Source organism: Pungitius pungitius, chromosome 5 (genome assembly GCF_949316345.1).
Source record: "Pungitius pungitius chromosome 5, fPunPun2.1, whole genome shotgun sequence".
Taxonomy (NCBI): Eukaryota; Metazoa; Chordata; class Actinopteri; order Perciformes; family Gasterosteidae; genus Pungitius; species Pungitius pungitius.
Window position 1 is genome coordinate 22871032 of NC_084904.1, and position 20215 is coordinate 22891246.

Consider the following 20215-nt stretch of genomic DNA (forward strand, 5'->3'; position numbering starts at 1 on the left):
GATTACACAACAGTGATGTCATCAGTTTGAGTTTAACAGAACCTGCATTAATAAACCTGGAGGTGTGTGATTTTAAAGCAGGAATACAGAAAACAAAGAACCATCAGGATGCATTGTGGGAAATGTAGGAAACACATATTGTCTTGAAGTCTGGATATCTGACATGAGATAACAAAGTGAACCAAAAGTCCCTCACGAGGAGAAGGAATCCATCCAGACGAGGCTGTTTGGGATCATGAATCTAATCTGAGAGATTAGGAGGGATTTGTTTTGATTTTTGGTCCTCGTGGTTTTTTATTTAACTCTTGTTTGTAAAGACAGTTTCCTCCCCCCCCCCCCCCCCCCCCCCCCACACACACACTCCTCCTGGAGGCAATAAACACGTCCTTTTTTGCAAGTTTGTCTGTGATTTTTATTCATGGAAATACGGTTCAAAGTCTCACAGATTCATTCAAGTCGTTTCACATTTTTACTAAACAGGAGAGATTTGTGTCTTTTTGCAATAAGATCAAATCATGAGTCCAAAACTTCTATGAAGCAGATGATGTGATCAGAGTTTAGAGCAGAAGCTGAGAAATAAAAATAGGAATTAACATTCATTCAGAAAGTACTAAAGAGGAGAGAGGGGTAGTTGTGTTGTCATGAAAGAATATTATATAATTATAATAATAACAATGACCAACTTCAGAGGATATTTTACACCTTTGGGAATAAACAGTTTATTTGGTGGATTTCCTTCAACTAAAAAGTTTCTCATTATTCATTGATGGTTAAATTCAAAAAGCTTTTGTCCAAAATGCTCCCACATTCAGTGCAAAGCATTATGGGACCTCCCCAGGTGAGACGTCCTCCCCAGGTGAGACGTCCTCTGTGATGTCCCGCCCCCGTCAGGTGGGACTCAGGCCCGGTGCTGCTGTCTGCTGAGCAGGACGTGCAGCCAGGCCTCGTCCGGGTTCACACACAACTTTGAGCCGTTCCTCCGGGTCACTCTGGGGGGGGGGGGGGGGGGGGGGGGGGGGGGGGGGGGGGAACGTCTTATTCTCATTTAACTGGACACACATTTAAATATCAAGTAGATTTACTGACTTGTACGGCTCGACACGTGTACTTTTAAGCTCTACTTGATGACTACAGTTATTTTACTGCTTTAGTGTCACTAAGCATTAGCTTAGCTTAGCATAAAAACAGGAAGCAGTGGGACACAAGCAGCCGGACTCCCTCCAAAGTAAAATAAATAAGAGAAAGGAATGATGAATAATCTGGAGGTGCTGACAGATAAAACAGCAGCAACATGTAAAATTACTGCTCCTCAAAAAACACTGAAAGGCTGCAAGATGACTTCTTTCACTTTGACATTCATGTTCCGTTAAACTTTAGTTTGAAATAAATGTGAATATCAGACTTTTACTTGTAATTGAGTGTTTCTACATTTGGTTCTTGTGACTCACATCCAACACGAGTCAGAACTTCTGCACAACGACTGAAGTGCACTCACATGACCTCGATCCGACGACAGCGGCCTGAAACAGGAACCACCTCGACCCTCTGGATGACCCGAGTGGACACGGGGTCAGAGGTCGTCCGGATGCAGCGACAGCCCCGCGTCGGCAGAGCTGGGAATATTCAACATTTAAGGATCATAAAGTTTAGAGATTAATCCTCTAAATTTCAACACATTTCATCCCCCACGGAATCCACGAAAAACTCCCCTCAAGGGTCCAGTCAGCAGCTCCGTGTGCAGCTGTTTAAGGTTTAATACGGTTTAGTATTCGATTTACTGCGTGCACTTTGGTGTGTTTAGAATCATGTCATCTACAACAAGATCTAAGACTTAACAAATAGAAACACAAATAGAAGTTTAACACAAATAACATGAATGGAGGGGAATAAATCCCATTTCTATGCAGGTGAATTAAGGTTAAATAAGGTTAATTAAAGAGTTGTCACCGTGCAGAGAGGCGACGCAGCAGCAGAGAGTCACAGCCAACAGGAGGAGCAGCGGGGGGGTCTTCATCTCAGCGAGGGGGGGCAGCGGGGTCAGAGGGAGAGACGAGAGTGATGTGAGAGGGAGGGAAGTCCGGCTTTATGAAGGGGAGAATACGGAAGTGCTCCTTGTGGTGGAAATTTGTGGATTGAGACCTTGTGAGAAATTGCATCACATCGTTTAGCTTTCATCCAAAGAGACTTACAATAAGTGCATTTCAACCATAGAGATACAAACTCAGGAGAACAAGTTACGAGAACGTACAAATTTTGTCAAATAAGCAGTTTCAACACGTTATATTATAGTCCAGGAGATGACGAGAGCCTGAATCAGTACGTGCGCTGCCTTCTGAGTGAGAAGAGCTCGTATTCTCCTGATTTTTCCCCATCAGCTTTTTCAACATAACATTTTTTTAACTTTTGTCCATGACATTTTTCAAACAATTATTTGTTTCATTTGTTTTGCTTTGACATTTTTTGGTTAATATTTAGTGACTTTTTTTTCTATTTTTCTACTTTCATGAGACAAAGTATGTCCATGACAGCAGATCGTGCACAGAGTGGAGCTGCAGTGGTGCTGAGACTGATGTGGATCCGGTGCTGACTAACAGCTGGATCCGCCATCGAGGGCGATGATCTTAATTAATTAATTAAATTAATTATTTTTTCCCCATTAGCTTTTTCAACTTAATATTTTTATTTCCATTTTATGAACTTTTGTCCATAAACATTTTCAACCAATTATTTGTTTAATTTGTTTTGCTTTGACATTTTTTGGTAAATATTTTTTCTCCATGACGCACAACCAAATATTACCATAAGATATTTTTTGTCACATATTTTTACCACATATTATGACTTTTTTTTCCTGCACGTTTCCCTTCATTTGCATGACATTTTTCGACCAAATATTTTAATTTCAGTGATGCTTCTTATCGCCTCGAGCTCTTTACTTCAATGTAACAAAGAAAAGTCAAGATCTCTGTGGAAGCAGCACATGACCTCGAGGGTCCAGCTCAGGTGACATAAGTCTGGTCTACAGACTTAAACCAGCTTCATGATCAGGAACAGAAACTTGGTACCAGGAACCAAACTGGAGTTAAACGTTCTGTTTTTATCTCCGAGGTCTGTAACCGATCACCACATCCCTTTCTGGGAAGTAATTCATGAAGATAAGATGCACATTTTAAGAACCCTTTTAGATAAGCGCCATCATTTACAGTAAATACTGAAGTATTTTCAGACTCCTCAAAGCTCATGAGGCGTTTCTACTGGTTCAAAAGAGGTAAATTATACATTCATTTCCAGTTAAGTTTCTAAATGTCAGAAATGTGAAGGATGTGATGTTTTTGGTCTGCTTGTCACAGAAGGACTACACGGCGGATGAAGATGAAACTTTAAACATTTATAACTGTAAAGTTCATCTTTCAGATCGTCTTTTGCTTCCTACACATTGATTCTTAATAAACAAATGAAAATTTTAAAGTGGTAGATGTTTGCTGATCAGAACGTTTCAGTTTGAACTGTAACACATTTACACAAAAAAATGACATTTTTTAAATACATGAACTTCAATTAATATTAATATATAAATATATTTCCTTTTCACCGTAAGACGAATCCAAAGAAATTGGTTTCGCTTCGTTTTCAGGATGAAACGGAACTTGAAGGGTTTCTGCAGAGATTCTTTTGTTGCTGCAGAAGAAGAACTGAGGCAGAGAAAAGGAAGCAAGAGGCTCTCAACTGCTTCCTCTTCACCTCACGAGTCTATTATTGCATCAAACTCATCCCTCAGCCAACAAGAGAAACCCCACAGTCACAGTTTACCGACTTAAACAGCAGAATCGAAAGTTCAGACATCCGCTATGATAGTGAAACGTTCTGTGATGAAGCCGAGGCTGTTTGGGGGTCGATGGTCGGTGTCAGGGGGTCCGTGTCAAACTAAAGAGTCCCGACCCGATGAGGCAGGTGAAAGGGCCCTGAAGCTTTGGTTGGTTTAATCCTCGTTAAGACCCAGAGAAACACAAGTCATTTCCACAGTGTGTTTCCACCAGCAGGCTGATGTAACATATCGAAGGCTTGTTAGCAGCCTGAACCAAAGTGACCTCACAAAGGACCAATCAACGCCGCCGCGGCAGGATGAGCGCTGATGACGTCACTCGCCCTCTCAGGTACCACAAGGAACGCCGATTTATGCATTATTTTAGTCATTGCTCCTCTTATTGGTTCATCCGCTGGCTTTAGAGACGTTTGAGAGGTGGTTTTGTCTTCTTATTACAGCTCATCGTTCTGAACTAGTGGGACTCAAAGTGAGACTCTGGAGGGACTAATGGGGTCCTTCCACATGTAGAAGATCCTAAGAGAACTACTCAAACCAACACATGTGCTCACACAACTTCATATTTAACTCGAAACAAATACAGACAAATGAAAGGTTAAGAAGATGGATTCAATAATATATTATTCATCCATATTAATGTGCGGATAATTCAGGAAAAAATAAAAATACAATAAAATGTTGAAGCTGCGAGCAGCGTTGGACGGGTCCTCGCTGCTCCTTTGCACGTCGGGGCACTGGCCGCATGGTTAGAAATGCGGCCAAGCGTTCACACGTCAGTGGTCGTTCTCAACAGCCTCTCAAAATACCAGTCATGAGCAAATTTCCTTCCAAATCTATCACCAGACTGCATTTGGTCATTTTCAGATTGGGTTTAAAAGGAAACAATCAATACCTTCATGACAATTCCACTTCAGGTTGATGGTACACATCCCCAGAGGTAGTTAACTAACCCACATCAAGGGCACATTGAACCAATAATGATCCACCAAACATTTGGTGACAATCAAACTCAACGATATGGATGTTTAAAGGGTGATAAGTTCATACTATATGAGAGATATGGAGCAGATTAGATAAAGTATGGTCCAGTTAAAACAACTTCAACGTTAGTGGCGAATGGTGGTTTTTTGAAAATGCTCCCTACACACATAGTTTGGGAATTCTTCAGGCAAAATGCCATTTTTAGAGCCTACGGTCTCAGGATCACACTGCTCCATTTGGAAAAGAATCAGGTTTAATCCCTGGAGTTCGATCTTTTACAACTGTAAGAAGTCATAAAAATAGACCAAAAACAGGCCAGAAAGGCAGATTTTCAAGCATTAATTACAGCGCCCACTATTCTTCAAAAACTTGGAAAAAATGAGGGTGTGTTTAGGACTTCAATGTTCACACATGCTATAAGGTTGGTTAGAGCAGGCCAAGTCATTCGGAAGTTAAAAATCTGACAGATTAAGCCACACCCGATTCGAGGTTAATTAGCCCATATCTCATCAAAACAATGAGTTATCAGCACCATTCTGATATATCAAGGGCACATTGAACTAATAATGATCCACCGAAGGTTTCGTGACAATCAGACTCAGCGTTTAATAGAAATTGCCAAAAATGTGTTTTTCACTCAAAATGGCGGAAAATCTAGTTCGTCGCATTTGCATCCCATAATGGAATTTTTTGTAAAGCATGTCGAAGAGGACCTGTGTGCCAACTTTCAACTTGATCGGACATCGGGGGTGGAAACTGGCCTAGTGTGGTCTTTTTTTAATTTCTAGAGGGCGCTATAGAGACATTTCTTTATACCCAAACGTGAGACCCAAAAATTATCACATTTTTTAACAGTCCAGATATTCATGCCAAATTTAACAACTTTTTGAATATGATTAAGGCCCCAAAAAGGCCCCCCGGTTTGTGAGAATAATAATAAGTCCTTGAAATACAATAGGTTACTCTACAACTAGTCGTTTGCCACAGCTTTCTTATTTCCTGCAGTAATCCGGAAGAAAAAGAACATAAATGGAGGGAAGAAGTGAGATAATATGTTGCCACAAACAATAATGAGATGTTATACTAATAAGAGGAAGATGTGCTGTAAGTGGATAACGAGCACAGCTGATCCGGTTTGTGACTCATGGCCTCCCTTTTATAAGTGGACAGGACTTGGAGAGCGGAACAGAAGAACATTCCCCATCACTGCTGCAATTATAGTACACAACAAAGATGAATAATTACATAGAACAAAAAAGAAACTCAAGGTGAAGATATAAATATATAAATCTCTTGACTTTCCTGCAGCTTGTTTTTTCCTCTCTGGGGGGTTGATGGAGGATTTACAGTTTGTGTTCTACATTCAGTCACATTTTACTGTAAGCAGGCTTCTTCATGGCTGTTCTTACCCACAATCCTTTGCACAGCAGATATATGAGCCAGAATATTCAAGCTGTCATGTGATGAGGAAGTAGAATCCTGCATGTAACAACATGTACTTTATGAGGAAGCTAAAGGTAATTGATTCAACACACAGACTGATACTTGGGTAAGTTGTTCCTCCCCAACTGGTTCAACCTGATCATCAAAGTGAAGAATAAAAACACTCTCAGGTCAGACTCTGTTGTCTCAGTGAAGGTTTTTATTCAATATAAACTCTTCATTAACATTTGTTACAAAGGTTCCTGCTTCATCACGTGTTCCCTACTAGTCTACATGTAGAAGAAGACCAGGTGACAAAGAGGGGCACAGGTCCTCTAAACCATCTGGTCCCAACAAAAGCATCCAGTCTGTTGTCATTGCAACTCTTTACAAGGTGAAAGGATTGTTCACAGATGCTGGTTTGGATCCTGAAAGACTCTTGTTTGAGCAGTGAGGAAGATTCTGTTCACAATGACCTTTGACCCTGTGAACACAGCTCATACAGAGACTCAGTCAACCAGTCAGACTGCATACTTTGATGGTGACATGAGGACACACCCTCTCTGATGAAGGACAACAAGCTACAACAAGCTGCGTCACTTCACTCCGTCTGATGGAAGCTGAAGTGAAGCACGGAGCTCCTTTTCTACAGACCTGCTGAGGACAGAAGAGAGCTGCTCACTGAGGAAGATCATGTCTACAAGATCAGTAAGTGGAGCTGTGATTGGTGGAATGACATCATTGATGGTTGTGAACGTGTGATTGTTTAAAGCTGGTAAACAAAGCTTGTGTGAGCAGGGAGAGAGAAGCTGCTGTTAGTCTGAATGATGACACTGTGATGAAGAAGAGCTCAGTCTGATCTGGGGTCTGTGAGGACTGGCTGCGAACATTCAGCGTGGACTGGCGCAAACGACTTGCTGAAGTGCATTCCCTAGAGGAAGAGGTACTTTCCTGACCTGAATCATTTGTCACACTGCGCATGCGTGAAATGTGTTTAAAAAATTGACGTAATTAACAACAAACAACTAATTAACGTCGTTATCGCGCTATTTTTGACAGCCCTACTTTAAATACATTTAGTCACTTTTTAGAGTGATTGAATGTGTTTGTTTTCTTTAGTGTTCAGTTTTTCTCTCATTGATCACCAGGTTGTAGTCGACCTTTTACTAACTGATCACATGGTGAAGTGAACAACCCTTTCCCATGTTACCATAGTAACCACAGTGTCTCCTATCAGGACAGCTACACGTCATCTTACTGGTCTGTGTTTTACTGACTTCTGGACTTTGAAGGAGATCAAGAGAAGAAACAGCACAGCTCCACCTGCTGGAAGATGATGATAATGTTCATCTAGTAGGGTTAAGGGTTAGGCTAACCTTAACACAATTTATACGATGAGTTTATTATAGGTCTCTTGACGTGTTAGCAGGGTTTAAAGAAGGTAAAAGTGAGTTTCTCTTCCTCCAGAAGTCTAAAGTGTAACAGACAGAAGACAATAACACAGAAAGTCTCCCATGAGAGTTTTAGTGTTGAGGTGAATGAGCTCTGTGTGCATTATAAATAATGTGTGAGTTCTCCCAGCAGGTTGTTGTGAAGGTGTGAAGGTGTGGACTCTGCTATGAATCAGGCTGAGGACCCAGAGAACAGTGTCCCTCCCTCTGAAGCTCCTCTGTGTGAGGAACATGACAGACAGACCAAAGCTCAGAGGTAAAAGGGACCATCTCACACTGGCCTCCCCTCGTCACCATGTCCCAACATCTTTGACTCACTGACTCTGGTTCTACATGTCTGATGTTAAGGTTCTGAAGGCCCTTCGAGGGAGATCAGTGTGCAGATCAAAAATAAATGAGTGACCTGGCTGCAATTTAAAAAAAATCAAAAAGTATTTAATAATGATAAGGAATACAATTTACTAAGTGAAATGCAATGTGAATAGTGATATATTTCGTGAAATAGAGAATTCTCTGACCAAGTCAAAGCTGACTTATCAAAGCGGCTGCAGGAAAGTTCTGCTATGTCATTGGCTTCTCCTTCAAAGTGTTTCCTCCTGGTTCATCCTCTTCACATCCAGGTGTGAATCTGCTGCAGTAACCTGAAACCTCTCTGTCTTATCTCTCCCTCACATTCCAATGCATTCTATGTAGAAACATCTGGCTTCATGCCTCAAATATTGTGAATATAACGCAGCATACATAGTTTGTCTTCATCTTATAACTAGTACACTTCAATTACAACACAACATATAAGATCACAGTTCTTCGTGGTTTAACACAGTGTATGTAGAACAATACTTTGCCTCCCTCGGCTGTCTTGCATCCAGTTGCTCTTCTAATACCTGACGGGATGAAAAACTCCTTAAACAACCTCTTTGGGGAGAAAGTTGGGAGAAATTCATAAAGGACAGTTATTAGCTTTCGTCCCCAGGTTTTAACATGATGGTTCATCATGACATGTTAATGTGTACAGTATTTATATGATTTACATGTCTATAAATTGTTATTGACTATAATGCATGCACTTCATCTAACATACAAATGTAATATCTACTATCACACAACATCACACAAACTAAATTCTACACTAAACATTACTACATGTAATATACTTCCTACCGCTAGGTGTGCACTTTTACTTAAATCCCTACGACTGACCAGGACCCATCAGATACGAGGACCTGGACCAGGATCTGGTCCTGAACCCAGCTGTGTGTCAATGAAGAGTAACCAGTCTATAGAGCGTCCTATATTCTTCAAAGATGTCCATCCCTCTGTTGATGCAAGGTGAGGGTCTCAGGCTGATGATGACGTGTTTCAGGAACAGGAATCAGGAAACGTTTATTGCCATAATATGTTAGACATACATGGAATTTGACTTGGCGGTTGGTGCAGGACGGAAGACAGTACAACAATGACAATAAGATAAAAATAAAATAAAAGTATAATAAATAAAAAATATATATATATACTGTATATGCTATGGGTTAGTACGCTAAAGCTATGGGTTAGTAAGTTGAGAAAGAAAGATAAAATTACAAATAAATATAAAGTGCAGAACTGTTGGGACTAAGCCAAACTGACTGGTGAAGAAAACAGTGAACTGAAAGACTGAGCTGTTGCTTCTCAGTGGGACCAGCAGGACCATTAGACCTAAACCACTACAGGGAGTCATGTGGTCCACATATAGACATCACGTTATGGACCTTTACCTTGTTTTGGTCTCTGTGAGGACGGACACCATGTCAGCTGATGCTTTATGATTAAATGATGATGTGATGATGTAATCTCAGTGTTTCTTTCAGTTCACTTCAGCAGAGAGGAAAGTCTCCTGAACCCAGCTGTGTGTCCATGAAGAGTCATCAGTCTAAAGTTCTTCCGATTGGCTTCAAAGATGGACACTGTTCTAATGACACAGAGTAAGTTCTTAAAAAGACGAAACAGATAAAAAGCTGTTCTGATCCCTAGTTATGAATTACAATAATGGTTGTGCAAGAGTTGTTTCCATGAAGATCCATTATGACAGAACTCATTATCTTTATCTAACAGGGCTGTAGGTGTTTAAGTGTGAATCGTTAACTGTAAACGTTCTCGGATGTAAACACAATGTGAGCTAGTTTCTCCACATCAGGATCAGCAGAAGACACATCTGGAGACAGCTGTAGGTCTCTGGAGACAGATGACTGGGACTGAACATGTGATTAGAATAAACTCAGATGACGTGGTCTCTGAACTCTAGAAGTTTAGAGAAAGTATCGTCAGTAGACTTTGTGAAAAGGTCCAAAGACTAGTTTCAGAAGATCTAAGGAGACTTCTAGAGGTCAGGGGACGAACTAAAGAGGTTTGGAGTAGACTTTGTACCAGATGCAGAGGTCTAGAGATGTTATTTTTATGACCCATGGTAACAACTAAAAACAGATGAAACTGACGGCTAACTGTCACTCAACTAATAAAATGTCTGTCATCATTCAGCATCTGGTTTTCATCATGATCAATCGTGACAGAAGCCAATATCTTTAACTAACTGTTGTATTGGTGTTGATGGTACAAGCAACATGTGAGCTGATGGTTCAAGGTTCCTCCACAGAGACGACCACGAGAGCTCAGAGGTTCTCATAGGTCAGTCTGCCCAGCAGCCTCAAACACACCTGGACTCCATCTTCAAGGTGTGTACATGAACAACTACTACTAACATCTCACTTCACCATCATCTCCATATTGCACTTTGTAGACCATGAGCGTGATGTTTGCTTCCATGGTTCTAGTTTGTGTTATTCATAGAATGTTCTGTTCCAGCTGCTGGAAGAGAACATCATCACTTTTGTTAAGAACGAGCTGAAGAAGATCCAGAAGGTTGTGAGTTCAGATTACCCAGAATGCTTAGAGAGTCAGAGAGATGATGATGTGGTGCTGGATGGTGAGGATGAAGAGGAAAGGAGGAGCAAAGAGGCATTTGTGAAGATCTCAGTGCACTTCCTGAGGAGAATGAAGCAGGGGGAGCTGGCTGAGCGTCTGCAGAGCAGTAAGAGGATTTCTCTAAAGAATTACCATGCTGATGAATGAGACCTTCACTAATGTCTCAAGAGATGGACAGAATATATTCATGGAGTCATTCTCTGAGGAAACGACACATCAATCTATTAATTGACTCATTGATCTTCTTTGTTGTCTTAATTCAGGACTTTTTGCTGCAGTTTGTCAGCGTGAACTCAAATCCAACCTGAAGAAGAAGTTCCAGTGTGTGTTTGAGGGCATCGCTAAAGCAGGAAACCCAACCCTTCTGAATAAGATCTACACAGAGCTCTACATCACAGAGGGAGGGACTGTAGAGGTCAACAAAGAACATGAGGTCAGACAAATTGAAACAGCATCCAGGAAACCAGCCAGACCAGAAACAACCATCAGACAAGAAGACCTCTTCAAAACCTCTACTGGAGGAGAAGAACCAATCAGAACAGTGATGACTAAGGGAGTGGCTGGCATTGGGAAAACAGTCTTAACACAGAAGTTCACTCTGGACTGGGCTGAAGACAAAGACCACCAGGACATACAGTTCACATTTCCATTCACCTTCAGAGAGCTGAATGTGCTGAGAGAGAAGAAGTTCAGCTTGGTGGGACTTGTTCATCACTTCTTCAGTGAAACCAGAGCAGCAGGAATCTGCAGGTTTGAAGAGGTCCAGGTTGTGTTCATCTTTGACGGTCTGGATGAGTGTCGCCTTCCTCTGGACTTCCAAAACAATGACATCTTGACTGATGTCACAGAGTCCTCCTCAGTGGATGTGCTCCTCACAAACCTCATCAGGGGGAAACTGCTTCCCTCTGCTCGCCTCTGGATAACCACACGACCTGCAGCAGCCAATCAGATCCCTCCTGAGTGTGTTGGCATGGTGACAGAGGTCAGAGGGTTCACTGACCCCCAGAAGGAGGAGTACTTCATGAAGAGGTTCAGAGATAAGAAGCAGGCCAGCAGGATCATCTCTCATATCAAGATCTCACGAAGTCTCCACATCATGTGCCACATCCCAGTCTTCTGCTGGATCACTGCTACAGTTTTGGAACAGGTGTTGAAGACCAGAGAGGGAGGAGACCTGCCCAAGACCCTGACTGAGATGTACATCCACTTCCTGGTGGTTCAGTCCAAAGTGAAGAAGGTCAAGTACGATGGAGGAGTTGAGACAGATCCACACTGGAGTCCAGAGAGCAGGAAGATGATCAAGTCTCTGGGAAAACTGGCCTTTGATCAGCTGCAGAAAGGCCACCTGATCTTTTATGAATCCGACTTGACAGAGTGTGGCATCGATATCAGAGCAGCCTCAGTGTACTCAGGAGTGTTCACTCAGATCTTTAGGGAGGAGAGCGGACTGTACCAGGACAAGGTGTTCTGCTTCGTCCATCTGAGTGTTCAGGAGTTTCTGGCTGCTCTTCATGTCCATCTGACCTTCATCAGCTCTGGTAACAATTTGCTGTCAGAAGAACAAGCAACCTCTCTGGTGTCTGGAGTCTTTAAAGACAAACCTAAACCAAAACGTCTCTACCAGAGTGCTGTGGACAAGGCCTTACAGAGTCCTAATGGACACCTGGACTTGTTCCTCCGCTTCCTCTTGGGTCTTTCCCTGGAGACCAATCAGACTCTCCTACGAGGTCTGCTGAAACAGACAGGAATTCGCTCACAGACCAATCAGAGAACAGTCCAGTACATCAAGGAGAAGATCAGTGAGAATGTGTCTCCAGAGAAAAGCATCAATCTGTTCCACTGTCTGAATGAACTGAATGATGATTCTCTAGTGGAGGAGATCCAACAGTCCATTAGATCAGGACGTCTCTCCACAGATGAACTGTCTCCTGCTCAGTGGTCAGCGCTGGTCTTCATCTTACTGTCATCAGAAGAAGATCTGGAGGTGTTTGACCTGAAGAAATATTCTGCTTCAGAGGAGGCTCTTCTGAGGCTGCTGCCAGTGGTCAAGGACTCCAACAAAGCTCTGTAAGTACAGTGGGAGGTAGATTCTTACATCACAACTTAGATATGCTGCCATCTTTTCTACTTATTGTTCATATTTTCTTCATTATTGTTTCTTCAGACTGAGTGGCTGTAACCTCTCAGAGAGAAGCTGTGGAGTTCTATCTTCAGTTCTCAGCTCTCAGTCCTCTAGTCTGAGGGAGCTGGATCTGAGTAACAATGACCTCCAGGATTCAGGAGTGAAGCTGCTGTCTGCTGGACTGAAGAGTCCACACTGTGACCTGGAGACTCTCAGGTCAGGATTCAATTGATTGATTACATCAATGGTACATTTTCTCTTTTCTGAAGAATTTTTTCTGCTTGCATGTTTGTAAATCAAATATATATTTTCCTAACATAAACCTGATGAGTTTTTTCAATATGTTACAAATATAAATATTGGATATTAATCGTAGTGAGTTGTCAATAATACAATTGTAAATCTTCATTAATGGGTGTTTGATTCTGACTTGAAGTCAACATGAATGTGACACCTCAGTAACCGACACTATAGCTCTATCTCAATTCGTGGGCTGCATTCCAAATTTTCACCGGACGCAATAGCAGAAAAAAGCAAATGAGTCCCCCTTTCAAAGTTAAACGTTTTTAAAGTTGAAATATTGCAACGCTGTCTTGGGAAAGCCAATCAGTGTTGAGATACTCCGCTCGTCATCACTGCCATCCTGATGCCACAGCATGAATATACTATATATAAACTGCGACTCACCTAATGCATTCTAGAAGGATGAAGCTGACGAATTGAGACATAGCTTTTCTCAATACTGCAGTGACCTTCCAGGCCTCACACCTTTCTCAGATCATGTGACATGTGTTTTTTTGTGTTTGCAGGCTGTCAGGCTGTCTGATCACAGAGGAAGGCTTTGCTTCTCTGGCCTCAGCTCTAAACTCTAACCCCTTCCACCTGGGAGAGCTGGACCTGAGCTACAATCATCCAGGAGACTCTGGAATGAAGCTGCTTTCTCCTGGACTGGAGGATCCACACTGGAGACTGGAAACACTCAGGTATGAAGAGGCTGCAGCCACGGACACTTAGTCTGGTAGAGGAAGTGGAGCTGGAAACCTTTTCTCTGCCACACCGTCAGCTTGGTCAATATGACCCTGACACACCAACCTGACCTGAACCTACAAGAGACTCATCAAACTGTTTGTGTCCCACATCATAATCAGAATCAAAATGAGAAGCTATTTATTGTCATATATGTTACCCATTGAGGATTTTGACTTGGTGAATTGGTGCAACAAAGAATAAAAAAGGATTGTAAAATAAATAGATAGATGAAAATATATAACAGTTTAAAACAGGATAAAATAAGTGTTTTAACATATATTAATACGTTAAAACACAAATGTATGTCCAAATGTTTCCATGTTGAGAGAAACCACCGTGGCAAATGTTTTGGGGATAGAGTATTGGGTCAGTGGGGGACTCGGACTGCTGACGGGGAAAAAATTGTTACTGTGGTGAGAAGTCTTGGACCTGATGGACCTCAGCCTGCTGCCAGAGGGAAGGGGCTCAAAGACTTTTTTCCCGGTGTGGGGAGGGGTCTTTCTTGCTCGCTTTAGGGTCCTAGAAGCGAACAAGTCCTGAAGGGCTGGCAGATTGCAGCCGGTCACCTTCTCTGCCGAGCGGATGCACAGTGCAGCCCACCCTTGTCCTTGGTTGTGGCTGCAGCGTACTAGATGGTGATGGCGGAGCAGAGGATGGACTCAATGAGGGCAGTGTAGAAGTGCACCATCATTGTCTTTGGCAGATTGAATTTCTTCAGCAGCCGTTTTACTTTGCAGCGAGTAAGACGCTCCCGAGCATAAAGGAGTAGCTCATAGCAAAAACGTGGATAGTTCAGTACTGCTCCTTTGTCTGTCAGATCGGCAGTAGAAATCAGTCAGCCTGTTAGCCAGCCATGGGTCGTTCATGAATATGTTTGAGGCTTTTCCAGACTGATGCAGAGTCGTTAGCACACAACTGTTGGACCCTCTCTAAGTACAGTCATTTGGCCTCTCTGACGGCCTTGCCAAACCTAAATCCGTATTTTGATTCTTTAAACAAGTCCCTGTCCCCACTTGTAAACACCTCATCCTTCTGTAACCCCAGCCGCCTGAGTTCAACTGTGAACCAGGGTTTGTCATTTTTATAACTCACCCTGGTGCATGATAGAACACGGCTTCCCAGGAGCCGATGTAATCCGTCACAGCCTCTGCATACTCATCCAAACTACTGGTGGCAGTCCTGAAAACATCAAATGCTAGGAGGTCCTCCATAGCCTTACTTGTAAACTGCTTTGATTTACGGACAACAGTCTTACAGAGTGCAAGAATGAGATGGATTAAAACAGGTCAGTGTCCCAGTGCAGCGCGAGGGACGGCTAATGGGCCCTGCTTATAGTGGAGTAGCAGTGGTCAAAAGTCTGGTGGAGCATTTAACTAATTGTTTCTATTTGGGGAGTTCATCGCTGAGGTTTCCTTTGTCGAAGTCCCCAAGGACAATAACTAAGGAGTCCGGGTTGGTCTGTTCCAAACACAGTAACTGGTCAGCGAGTGAATATAAACATTTAACGATTAGTAAGAGTGAAGCAAACTAGTAGAAGGGTTTACACAGTTAATAATAAAAGATTCCAGCTGAGGATCCACTCTGAGCAGCTGGAAACCCGCCAGCAGGAGCGTGGAGTCTGGTATCGATCAACAAAGCCCATCTCCATGAAGCCAAAAAAGGACACACCAACGAGCCATGTGCGTGCCATCTTGTAAACGCCATCTTGTAATCGCCATTTTGTAAAAGTCATCTTGTAAACTTGTAATTAGACTTGTAATCAAACTATCAATACAGGCACTTAGAAAACACATTTATATTTTCGAAAACAAATTTACATTTTCGAAAACACTTTTACCAATCCGGAAACAAATTTACAAAGGAGAGATTCTTCACGCGTAGCCAAACCAGTTGGTTCAAAAACCAGTAGGCACGTAACAACGGCGTTTGGCGAGGAATAATCCTTTCTACAACCCGGCTTCGTTCAGTTTACTTTTAAGAGTCCTCAATCTGATATTTACACCGTGTAGACTTGACATCATGTCCACGGTTACTGCGTACAAGTGACCCTCGTTAAAATATTGAACGCAAAGTATATCTGGTGTTTCTGTCTGGTCCGCGTCCTCCAAACTCCAAACACCGACCACACGTAACGCAAAAGCCGCGTTAAGCTGTTCATGTGTTTGCCACAAAACGGGCAAAACATCCCTACAATGAACGTATATGTCGCCATAAACTCCACAACCAATGAAAACACAGCGCTCAACACTTCCGTCACTTCCGGTATTTGGTACATTCCCTTTCCGTGAAGAATCTGTCCTTTGTAAATTTGTTTCGGGATTGGTAAAAGTGTTTAGCGTCTTGTTAATTTGTTTTCGAAAATGTACATTTGTTTTCGAAAATGTAAATGTGTTTTCTAAGACCTGGGATCATTAACGAGCTGATCAAAGGGCACAGAGCATAACAGCAATTTATACAGAATCCACACCTCAAACAATTGTCCTCTAGCGCAAAATAATACTTGTTAAAAAAATTAAGAGATTGCCAGTGACCCAAGACTCTACGCAAAATGTGTTTATATGTCTCTGCGTTCATAAATTGTCACCAGTTTTGCATTGGTCCATCGGGTACTTCAGAAAGACCTAGTCTCACTCTCGGGGCTCTGTGGCCAAGATTAAAGGTCTGTGAGATTCCATAGTCACATTACTACGACCAGCACAAGCGCCTCGCCATTTTATCAAAAAAGTAAGCATGAAGAATGAATATTGGCAATGAGGACAAGATAGAAAGCAGAGAATAACAAAGCTTAGAAGATAATAGTTAGAGCATTCGAAAAAAAAGTGAACCTATTGAGCTGTGGTCATCAGAAGAAGCTGAGAAGAAGTAGAGGTGGTCCATGTGGACATGAAGGACCAAGCTGTGTGTATGAGAGTGATGTCATGTCCATGTGTCCATGCTGCTCTGACCCCCCTCCTCCTTTCAGGGTGAAGCCTGCTGGAGTCCGATGGTTGAGACCAGGTCTGATGAAGTGTAAGTGAGCTTTGAGTTTGATTCATGAAGATTCAACCATCTTCATACTGTGACATCACTCATTCACCTCTGATGTCATCAATTGTCAAGTGTCAATAGATGAACACATGATTAATAACTGCATCTGTATTGTGTCTTGTTCTCTCATCAGATTCCTGTGAACTCACAATCGACACAAACACAGTGAACAGAAAACTGAAACTGTCTGACAACAACAGGAAGGTGACATGTGTGAAGGAGGAGGTTCAGCCATATCCTGATCATCCAGACAGATTTGACCACCGGTCCCAGCTGCTGTGTAGAACTGGTCTGACTGGTCGCTGTTACTGGGAGGTTGAGTGGAGAGGAGGAGTTAATGTATCAGTGAGTTACAGAGGAATCAGCAAGAAAGGAGCCAGTGAAGACTGTTGGTTTGGACACAATGATCAGTCCTGGAGTCTGATGTGCTCTGATAAAGGTTACTCTGTCTGTCACAATAAGACAGAAACACGCATCACCTCCTCCTCCTCCTCCTCCTCCTCCTCTGGTAGAGTAGCAGTGTATGTGGACTGTCCTGCTGGCTCTCTGTCCTTTTACAGAGTCTCCTCTGACACACTGATCCACCTCCACACCTTCAAGACCACATTCACTGAACCTCTTTATCCTGGGTTTGGATTCAGGTCCTGGTTCAAGTCTGGTTCCTCAGTGTCTCTGTGTGATCTAACAGAAGGGAGAGTCTCCTCCCTCTCCTAAAATGAGCGTTCTTCTCTCAGCCAGCAGAGGTCAAATACACAGTATCTTCTTAAATTAAATCAAAGAAGAAGAAGATTCCCTTCTCTGTCTGCATTTAACGTGTTTTGGGGGGTTCAAGGCTTTTACTGTCAAGTGCAGCAGGTTTCTAAACTTAAGTGATGAAGAAAAGGCTGATGACACAATCAGGTCCCCGTTGGCAACAAACTTTTTTACACTAAACCTTGCAGCTTATTTAGTAAATCCATTAGGAAATTTCTCAATTTTATAATAACTTAAGTTTAAGTGATGGCCTGAGCTTCTTGCACGGAGGTTGTTTTTTTTTTTACTACAATGCAACACTTTGTTAGACCTACTAAAAGAAAAGGAAAAGCTGTGGGAGGTGAGTTGTGTGCGTAGCTTATGATCAACCTCCACACAGAATGTATGTAAATAAATGCTTAAAGAGGTTCATGGTTATTTTTACAGAGTGTTGGATACTAAATAGTAAATGTATTAGAGTAGGCATATTGTATTAACATATAAAGAGTGGAATGTAATGGCAAAAATGTATGTAACCCTTCATAATGTTTCATTGAACGAACAACTCTATTGCCGGGATGGTGTGGCCATGAAGAAGACTTGAGCTGGAGTGTCTCACACTGACAAGAAGCCAGTCTCCTGACTGTAGAGACACAACAAGTTATTTTGGAGGCCACCTGCAGGTAGAAGAACAGCCCTTTTGTGAGAGGAGGAAGGTTCTTGGCAGTCTACTGTAGAAACGGAGAAAGACATATTTAACTCGGAGCCTTATTCTTATTTACGATTGTCTTCCACAACAAGCAGATTTATTTATCGTACCTGAGGGAAATATTCTACCTTCTTCCAGATTACTGCTTTTATTTATTGAGTGTAACTGTGAACGGAATCTAAAGATCACATCTAAGAAAATCTGGACCGTTTGTTACCTTTCTGTTTCTTTCATATTGTAAACGATGAACCAAATCAACTGATTGTTGAACAAACAGATTTAGCTTGATGAAAGTCCTTGTGAAACGTCTGTATCATTTGAAAACACATCTGTGACCTTCAATAATAAAAAGGATCATTGATCTCAAACTGCTTGAAGTGAAACAAGTGTGTTATAAAAAGAAAAATAAGGTTTTAAGACTAAGAAGAAGAAAAAAGGCCTCAACAAGCCAGCTGGTCGCCGGCAAACAACAGTTTGTTGCCTCTTTGTTGATCTGAAGAATGTAAACAAACACTCTGGTGTTGAATCACATTTGACTTTAAGTCATGAAAGAAACTGATCCTGAAATCACAACAAGTGTTTCATCACAGTAAGAAAAGTGACGTAGTAATCAAGTCTGAGAATTTGTTCACGTCACATTTCTTTATGTTTGGATTGTTGATATTTGATTTGTTTCTTGACTTGTTAACGTTTCATTTGACTGTATTTGTTTCAAAGGCAGTTTAATATAAAGTCTGTTTGGAGCTACGTCTTTATCTCAAAAATACCAGAAGACAAAAGCACCTCCCAAACGTCTCCAAAGGCATCAGATGAACCAATGACCCCCAGAAGAGGAGGAAAATATTATGATTGATTAGAGTGAGGGCTTGTAGCCCCTCATGGGGGGCGGCGTCATGATTATTTGATTCAATTCATTTTATTTTCTGTAGCAAAAGTTGCAAATTTGCCTCAGAGGGCTTAACAGTCTGTACATGTGTGACATCCTCTGTCCAGAAACCCTCACATCACAAAGTACCGCAAAGACAGTGTTTGACAGTATGTGAGACAGTGTTTAAAAGTCTGTGAGACATTCAGTGTGGACTAGGGCTGTAACAACGAATCGATGAAATCGATTAAAATCGATTTAAATCGATTAAAATTGATTATTAAAAGCGTTGGCAACAAATTTCGATATCGATTCGTTGTGTCGCGCGACTATTATGTTTGAGTATTAAAAAACAGTTGAGCGATCGCGCAGCAGAACAGAGAAGAAAAAAAACTCCGCCCAGCAGAGCATTGCTAAGAAGAATAAATAAAAAAGATCAGCGCTGAGGTAGAGGAAAGACCATCCGAGAGACCCGTAATACTTTTTTCTATTAGTCCATTTTATTTGCTTACTTAGGGATGTTCAAGGAGCAATCTGTTTGTGCACTTTCTAAATATGTTTTGTACTGTCAGTTCTATTTTTCAATAAAGGGTTGGAAATTAATGTTTTTACATTTTAAATTTTTTTTATCCGATTCATCGATTAATCGAACAAACAATCGACAGATTAATTGATTAATAAAATAATCGTTAATTGCAGCTCTAGTGTGGACTTAATAAAAGGAGATTACCTGCAGTAATGACTTACTTCCACAAGGTGTCAATATTGATGCAGAGTATTTGTGCTTTCTCGCCTCGCAGGTCTGCTAGTAGCATATAGTGTTACTGTACACCACGTAGATGAAGAGAGGAACCTGTGGTTGACAATGACAGCACGTGCACACTTTAACATCCCTGTTTGTGGTTATTTTGTTCTGTTATTCCTTCTCTTCCCTTTTAGTACTTTTTTCTAATGCACAAAAACTCTTCTCAAGTTGCAACAGAACTTTCGTCTTTTTCTGTATATTTGAAGCGTTTTCAACCAATTATTTGTTTCATTTGTTTTGCTTTGACATTTTTTGCTAAATATTTTTTTTCTATGACGCACAACCAAATAT

General features: G+C 41.6%; 1 protein-coding gene across 2 annotated transcripts; it reads left to right on the forward strand.

Moving 5' to 3' along the window:
* Positions 1-6766: 6766 nt before the first annotated feature.
* Positions 6767-18712, forward strand: LOC134129098 (NLR family CARD domain-containing protein 3-like). 2 transcript variants are annotated; one of them, XM_062562623.1, is made up of 12 exons: positions 6767-6934; positions 7012-7169; positions 7808-7933; positions 8845-9006; positions 9525-9638; positions 10307-10385; positions 10516-10741; positions 10899-12702; positions 12800-12973; positions 13567-13740; positions 16749-16795; positions 16947-18712. In XM_062562623.1, exons 3-12 carry the CDS (start codon positions 7845-7847, stop codon positions 17525-17527), a joined length of 3450 nt encoding a protein of 1149 aa, XP_062418607.1. In that variant the 5' UTR covers positions 6767-6934; positions 7012-7169; positions 7808-7844; the 3' UTR covers positions 17528-18712. The 2 variants fall into 2 exon arrangements, with proteins under 2 accessions (XP_062418607.1, XP_062418608.1); XM_062562624.1 differs by having other exon boundaries at positions 7025-7169.
* The last annotated feature ends 1503 nt before the right edge of the window (positions 18713-20215 follow it).